At 39.2% G+C, this 8,636-nt stretch overlaps 1 protein-coding gene across 1 annotated transcript in view; it reads left to right on the forward strand.

Moving 5' to 3' along the window:
- The window catches only part of gabra6a (gamma-aminobutyric acid type A receptor subunit alpha6a), a 23,886-nt gene extending 17,418 nt beyond the window's left edge, over positions 1 to 6,468 (forward strand). Inside the window, exon 9 of the mRNA XM_061899713.1 lies at positions 3,989 to 6,468. Coding sequence (XP_061755697.1) covers positions 3,989 to 4,261 — 273 coding nt within the window. The 3' untranslated portion in view covers positions 4,262 to 6,468. The remainder of the gene's footprint in view (positions 1 to 3,988) is intronic.
- The last annotated feature ends 2,168 nt before the right edge of the window (positions 6,469 to 8,636 follow it).

Below are 8,636 nucleotides of genomic sequence, written 5' to 3' on the forward strand. Positions count from 1 at the left end.
TACACACAACACTGCACTCTGTATACACACAACACTGCACTCTGTATACACACAACACTGCACTCTGTATACACACAACACTGCACTCTGTATACACACAACTCTGCACTCTGTATACACACAACTCTGCACTCTGTATACACACAACTCTGCACTCTGTATACACACTAACACTGCACTCTGTATACACACAACACTGCACTCTGTATACACACAACACTGCACTCTGTATACACACTAACACTGCACTCTGTATACACACAACACTGCACTCTGTATACACACAACTCTGCACTCTGTATACACACAACACTGCACTCTGTATACACACAACACTGCACTCTGTATACACACAACACTGCACTCTGTATACACACAACACTGCACTCTGTATACACACAACACTGCACTCTGTATACACACAACACTGCACTCTGTATACACACAACTCTGCACTCTGTATACACACAACACTGCACTCTGTATATACACAACTCTGCACTCTGTATACACACAACACTGCACTCTGTATACACACAACTCTGCACTCTGTATACACACAACACTGCACTCTGTATACACACAACTCTGCACTCTGTATACACACTAACACTGCACTCTGTATACACACAACACTGCACTCTGTATACACACAACACTGCACTCTGTATACACACAACACTGCACTCTGTATACACACAACACTGCACTTTGTATACACACAACACTGCACTTTGTATACACACAACACTGCACTCTGTATACACACAACACTGCACTCTGTATACACACTAACACTGCACTCTGTATACACACAACACTGCACTCTGTATACACACAACACTGCACTCTGTATACACACAACACTGCACTCTGTATACACACAACTCTGCACTGTATACACACAACACTGCACTCTGTATACACACAACACTGCACTCTGTATACACACAACACTGCACTCTGTATACACACAACACTGCACTCTGTATACACACAACTCTGCACTCTGTATACACACAACACTGCACTCTGTATACACACAACACTGCACTCTGTATACACACAACACTGCACTCTGTATACACACAACTCTGCACTCTGTATACACACAACACTGCACTCTGTATACACACAACACTGCACCCTGTATACACACAACACTGCACTCTGTATACACACAACACTGCACTCTGTATACACACAACTCTGCACTCTGTATACACACAACACTGCACTCTGTATACACACAACTCTGCACTTTGTATACACACAACACTGCACTCTGTATACACACTGGCCGCATGGCTGGATGAACACCATGCTTGCCATCCTTGAAACCTCCGACTTCAGGAGGTCAGGGTGGGGCGGAGGCATGGTTTGGGGCAGGGGGCGTGGTTAAAAGGAGAGTATATTTACACCCAATATTTTCAGACAATATTTATTTTATGGGGCGGCATAGCTCGGTTGGTAGAGTGGCCGTGCCAGCAACTTGAGGGTTGCAGGTTCGATTCCTGCTTCCGCCATCCTAGTCACTGCCGTTGTGTCCTTGGGCAAGACACTTGACCCACCTGCTCCCAGTGCCACCCACACTGCTTTAAATGTAACTTAGATATTGGGTTTCACTATGTAAAAGCGCTTTGAGTCACTAGAGAAAAGCGCTATATAAATATAATTCACTTCACTTCATGTTTATATTGGCTGTGATTAATATATGTATATATATATATATATATATATATATATATATATATATATTAGGGGTGTGGGGAAAAATCGATTCGAATACGAATCAAATCGTTTACGTTGTGCAATTCAGAATTGATTCTCATTTTTTAGAAATCGATTTTTTATTTGTTATTTATTTTTTAATCAATCCAACAAAACAATACACAGCAATACCATAACAATGCAATCCAATTCCAAAACCAAACCTGAGCCAGCAACACTCAGAACTGCAATAAACACAACAATTGAGAGGAGACACAAACACCACACAGAACAAAACAAAAGTAGTGAAACAAAAATGAATATTATCAACAACAGTATCAATATTAGTTATAATTTCAGCATAGCAGTGATTAAAAATCCCTCATTGACATTATCATTAGACATTTATGATAATAATAAAAAAGAACAATAGTGTCACAGTGGCTTACACTTGCATGGCATCTCATAAGCTGGACAACACACTGTGTCCAATGTTTGCACAAAGATAAAATAAGTCATATTTTTGGTTCCTTTAATAGTTAAATGGGTTGTACTTGTATAGCGCTTTTCTACCTTCAGGTACTCAAAGCGCTTTGACACTACTTCCACATTCACACACACATTCACACACACATTCACACACTGATGGAGGGAGCTGCCATGCAAGGCGCCAACCAGCACCCATCAGGAGCAAGGGTGAAGTGTCTTGCTCAGGACACAACGGACGTGACGAGGTTGGTTCTAGGTGGGGATTGAACCAGGGACCCTCGGGTTGCGCACGGCCACTCTCCCCACTGCGCCACGCCGTCCCGAGTTAAAAAAAAATACATTATTGCAATCAGTTGATAAAACGTTTTCCTTTACAATTATAAACGCTTTTTTTTTTTAAATCAACTACTCTGCTAGCATGTCAGCAGACTGGGGTAGATCCTGCTGAAATCTATGTATTGAATGAATACACAATCCTTTTCAATTAGAAAAATATCGTTTTTGAATCGAGAATCGAATCGAATCGAATCGAAAAAATCGATATATTATTGAATCGTCACCCCAAGAATCGATATTGAATCCAATCGTGGGACACCCAAAGATTCACAGCCCTAGTATGAAATACTTAACTTTCAGTGAATTCTAGCTATATATATTTATTTTATTATATAAATAAATAAAATAAATAGTTGAATATCAGACGGCACCTATCAAATACACAGTAATAAAAACAGTTGTTCTACTAACTGTATTGTTCTTGCTGGTTACAAAAAAACAACAACAACACTTACCTTTTACTATTTGAGTAACGTCACTTCCGAGTTTCCAGGAGATGGAGCCAATATGTGCTTTGCCCTGCCGTCTCTCGCTGTCAGCTCTGTGTCGGGCCCGACCTGGATTACCTACGCCCTAGGACATGCTGGTCTAGCTACGCCCTAGGACGTGCTGGTCTAGCTACGCCCTAGGACGTGCTGGTCTAGCTACGCCCTAGGACGTGCTGGTCTAGCTACGCCCTAGGACGTGCTGGTCTAGCTACGCCCTAGGACGTGCTGGTCTAGCTACGCCCTAGGACGTGCTGGTCTAGCTACGCCCTAGGACGTGCTGGTCTAGCTACGCCCTAGGACGTGCTGGTCTAGCTACGCCCTAGGACGTGCTGGTCTAGCTACGCCCTAGGACGTGCTGGTCTAGCTACGCCCTAGGACGTGCTGGTCTAGCTACGCCCTAAGAAGTGCTGGTCTAGCTACGCCCTAGGACGTGCTGGTCTAGCTACGCCCTAAGAAGTGCTGGTCTAGCTACGCCCTAGGACGTGCTGGTCTAGCTACGCCCTAGGACGTGCTGGTCCCGGCCAGGTTCGGTCTTGTGAACGCAAGATCTTTGACAAACAAAACGTTAATCCTGAAGGATTTCTTCACTTCCCGCAGGCAGCGGACTTGACTTCCTCTGTGTGACGGAAACATGGCTGAGAGCCGATGAGTCCGCCCCTCTTAATGAACTTCTGCCTCCGGAGTGTTCCTCCATTAATTCTCTGCGGTCGTCCGGTCGAAAAGGAGGAGGATTAACAGTAGTTTTTAAAAATGACTTTAAATGCCGTCAGATCCGCCTGCGATCCTCCTTTTCAGGCTTCGAACTGTGCAAGTTTGAGCTGGAAGGGTCGTGGAGATTTTCAGGAGAAAATTTCTTCCGGGAGGTTTTCGGGAGAGGCGCTGAATTTCGGGAGTCTCCCTGAAGATCCGGGAGTGTTTGCAAGTATGATAAACACTAACATCATTTTGTTTCCCCTGCCTCTCAGGAATCCAACACTGGGCCTCAAGAGGGCCTGAAGAGGAGAAACCACTCGATGTGTTCCAGTGAGCCAGAGGAGGCTCCACCACTGCCGATATTCCTTCAGCAGGGCTCAGCTTTTCCTCAAATCCCACAGCTGGCGGGGACCAGCCCCATCGATAAGTACGCCCGCATTCTCTTCCCCCTGACCTTTGCAGTCTTCAACCTCGTCTACTGGTACATCTACCTGGCCAAGGACACCATGGAGAGAGCCAGGTACACGCCTGCAACCATGGAATGAGCCTTTTTATGCGATTGTCCGTCAACGGATATCAATCTGCTACAATCATCACCCACCAAATAGATTCATCTTCACCATTGCAGGGATGCCTTTTTATACACTAGAGCAGGGGTCAGCAACCTTTTTGAAAGCAAGAGCTACTTCTTGGTTACTGATTAATGCCAAGGGCTACCAGTTTGATACACGCTTCAATTAATTGCCAGAAATACCCAATTTGCTCAATTTACCTTTAACTCTTATTATTAATAATTCATGATATTTATCTTTGTGGAAAAAACGATCATCTTAATGATTCCTCACAATAAATATATATAGAAACAGATATATATATATATATATATATATAAAGGGTATTTTTGTCTGTCATTCCGTCGTACATTTTTTTTCCTTCTACGGAAGGTTTTTTTGTAGTGAATAAATTATGAAAAAAACACTTAATTGAACGGTTTAAAAGAGGAGAAAACACGAAAAAAATTCAAATTAAATTTTGAAACATAGTTTAGCTTCAATTTCGACTCTTTAAAATTCAAAATTCAACCGAAAAAAAAGAAGAGAAACTAGCTAATTCGAATCTTTTTGAAAAAATTAAAAACATTTTTTTTATGGAACATCATTTTCCTGATTAAGATTATTTTTAGAATGTTGATGACATGTTTAAAATAGGTTAAAATCCAATCTGCACTTTGTTAGAATATATAACAAATTGGACCAAGCTATATTTCTAACAAAGACGAATCATTATTTCTTCTAGATTTTCCAGAACAAAATTTTTAAAAGAAGGTTTAAATTTGATTCTACAGATTTTCTAGATTTGCCAGAATCATGTTTTTGAATTTGAATCATAATAACAAATATTTCACAAATATTCTTCTGCGAAAAAACAGAAGCAAAAATGAAGAATTAAATTAAAATGTATTTATTATAAAAAATAAATACATTTACTTAAACATTGATTTAAATTGTCAGGAGAGAAGAGGAAGGAATTTAAAAGGTAAAAAGGTATATGTGTTTAAAAATCCTAAAATCATTTTTAAGGTTTTATTATTTCTCTAGAATTGTCTTTCTGAAAGTTATAAGAAGCAAAGTAAAAAAGTTAATGAATTTATTTAAAGAAGTGAAGACCAAGTCTTTAAAATATTTTCTTGAATTTTCAAATTGTATTTGAGTTTTTCTGTCTTAGAATTAAAAATGTCGAGCAAAGCGAGACTAGCTTGCTAGTAAATAAATACAATTTAAAAAATAGAGGCAGTTCACTGGTAAGTGCTGCTATTTGAGCTATTTTTAGAACAGGCCAGCGGGCGACTCATCTGGTCCTTACGGGCTATGTTGGTGCCCGCGGGCACCGGGTTGGTGACCCCTGCAGTAAAGAATACTGAGTATATTCACATGGAGCAAAAGCTATCTATTTTTCTCCAATTGATGTTGTTCAAAGTGTAGACGAGGGGTCGGCAACCCAAAATGTTGAAAGACCAAAAAATACAAAAAACAAATCTGTCTGGAGCCACAAAAAAGAATGAAAACAACAAATGACGTAAGCCTACTATCAAAACGACTATGTGTCGCAGGCTGAAGCAAACCTTTGTTGACAGAAATGTTGAAATGTAATATTTATTGTACACATTTTTTACAACACTAGAAACTCATTAGTAAATCAGAGGCTTTTCAGAAGGTGAGATAACTCCTGGAAATAACTGGTTTTTAATGGCCAAAGGTATAGATGTGTGTGTCCAAGTTTAAGGAAATGGCAGGATGTCTTCTTTTAATAGATTTATTACAATCTGTGGCACAAACAACTATCTGAAATGTCATGAGACATGCAAATATAAAGTATATACAAAGAGGATAAAAGTAAAGGATATTAAATGAGCTCAAATATACCAACGAATGTGGCATAATAATGCAATATGTACATAAAGCTAGCCTTAATAGCATGTTAGCATTTATTAGCTTGCAGTCATGCACTGACCAAATATGGCTGATAATCACTCCAACAAGTCAATATCATCCACAAAGACCACATTTGAGCATTCACACACAGTATAAAACTTTTGTTGGACAAAATGAGACAAAGAAGGAGTGGAAGATTTTACATGTAAACAAACTGTTGCGTCACAGTCCACACTATGGTGGGTTCAAGAACCCGCAAAATTAGTAGGACAAAACGATGTCTACCAAATACTCTGATCAGTGAAGCATACACACAAACATGTTAAACACAAACATGTTAAACACAAACATGTTAAACACAAACATGTTAAACACAAACATGTTAAACACAAACATGTTAAACACAAACATGTTAAACACAAACATGTTAAACACAAACATGTTAAACACAAACATGTTAAACACAAACATATTAAACACAAACATGTTAAACACAAACATGTTAAACACAAACATGTTAAACACAAACATGTTAAACACAAACATGTTAAACACAAACATGTTAAACACAAACATGTTAAACACAAACATGTTAAACACAAACATGTTAAACACAAACATGTTAAACACAAACATATTAAACACAAACATATTAAACACAAACATGTTAAACACAAACATATTAAACACAAACATGTTAAACACAAACATATTAAACACAAACATATTAAACACAAACATGTTAAACACAAACATATTAAACACAAACATGTTAAACACAAACATGTTAAACACAAACATGTTAAACACAAACATATTAAACACAAACATGTTAAACACAAACATGTTAAACACAAACATGTTAAACACAAACATGTTAAACACAAACATGTTAAACACAAACATGTTAAACATTGGGCTTTCTAACAATTGGGAAGGTTTGTGTCATGTTTGTCCTCAAACAAAAAACATACTAAAACGAAAAAAACCTTTTGAACATTTATGAACATTTGTATTCATGAACATCACTGAAGACATTTAGCATTGCAGTACATGGAATTAAATTTTGGAACAGATTATGCAAAGATGTGAAAAAATGTACTAATCTGATCCAATTTAAAAGTGTTCATAAAGTTCACAGAAGAAGAAGCTTTATAAACATATTGAACTTTGTTGAAAATGAGATATTCATCTCATTTGTGAATCATGACCGGCTTAACTATTAAGAGAACTGTTGAATTCTTTGGTGTACATTTTGTTACAATTCTTAGATAAGATCAGGAAGCGAAGAAATATGTTAGGAATTGCTATGACTTGGAAAAGGCGTAGGATTAAATAAGCTTGGCTTCTTCCTCGTCCTTTTCGAACTTCTTGTAAGGAGAAATGAAAATATGTAAATATTACATGATGTATCAAATTGTATCTGTTTACATGTTCAAAATAAATTCAACCATAACCATAGCTTCCCTGAGACGGTTTATCACAGTTTGTGGAGAAATTATTTGGTTATGCAGCAGCTGTCCGGTTGACTGGTCTCATACGATCATGGAAGTGCACCTGCTGGGTGTGGAGGTCCTAGGCTGCTGTTGTTTCACGTGGTCTGCGGTTTTGAGGCCGGTTGGATGTACTGCCAAATTCTCTGAAACACCTTTGGATACGACTTATGGTAGAGACATGAACATTCAATTCATGGGCTCTGGTGGACATTCCTGCAGTCAGCATGCCAACTTCACGCTCTCTCAAAACGTGCAGCAACTGTGGCATTGTGCCGTGTGATAAAACTACACAATTCAGCGTGGCCTTGTATTGTGGGCAGCCTAAGGCACACCTGTGCAATAATCATGCTGTTTAATCAGCACCTTGATATGCCACACATGTGGGGTGAGATGGATTAGCTTGACAAAGAATAAATGCTCACTGACACAGATTTGTGTGACAATATTTGAGAGGAATAGGTATTTTGTCACGGTGGAACAGGGGTTAGTGCATGTGCCTCACAATACCAAGGTCCTGAATTGTCCTGGGTTCAATCCCGGGCTCGGGATCTTTCTGTGTGGAGTTTGCATGTTCTCCCCGTGACTGCGTGGGTTCCCTCCGGGTACTCCGGCTTCCTCCCACCGCCAAAAACATGCACCTGGGGATAAATCGATTGGCAACACTAAATTTGCCCTAGTGTGTGAATTTGAGTTTGATTGTTGTTTGTCTATCCGTGTTGGCCCTGTGATGAGGTGGAGACATGTCCAGGGTGTACACCGCCTTCCGCCCAAATGCATCTGAGATAGGTTCCAGCACCCCCGCGACCCTGAACGGGACAAGCGGTAGACAATGGATGGAGGGATGGAAGGTCTTTTGTGTATGTAGTAAAAGTTTTAGATCTTTGAGTTCAACTAAATAGATTTTTATTTATTTATTTTATTTTATTTTATTTTATTTTATTTTAATTTTTAACTTTTTTCTTCCATTCCCCCCAACTTGTTGACCTGTATCT

Source organism: Nerophis ophidion, linkage group LG05 (assembly GCF_033978795.1).
Source record: "Nerophis ophidion isolate RoL-2023_Sa linkage group LG05, RoL_Noph_v1.0, whole genome shotgun sequence".
In the NCBI taxonomy this organism is placed as follows: Eukaryota; Metazoa; Chordata; class Actinopteri; order Syngnathiformes; family Syngnathidae; genus Nerophis; species Nerophis ophidion.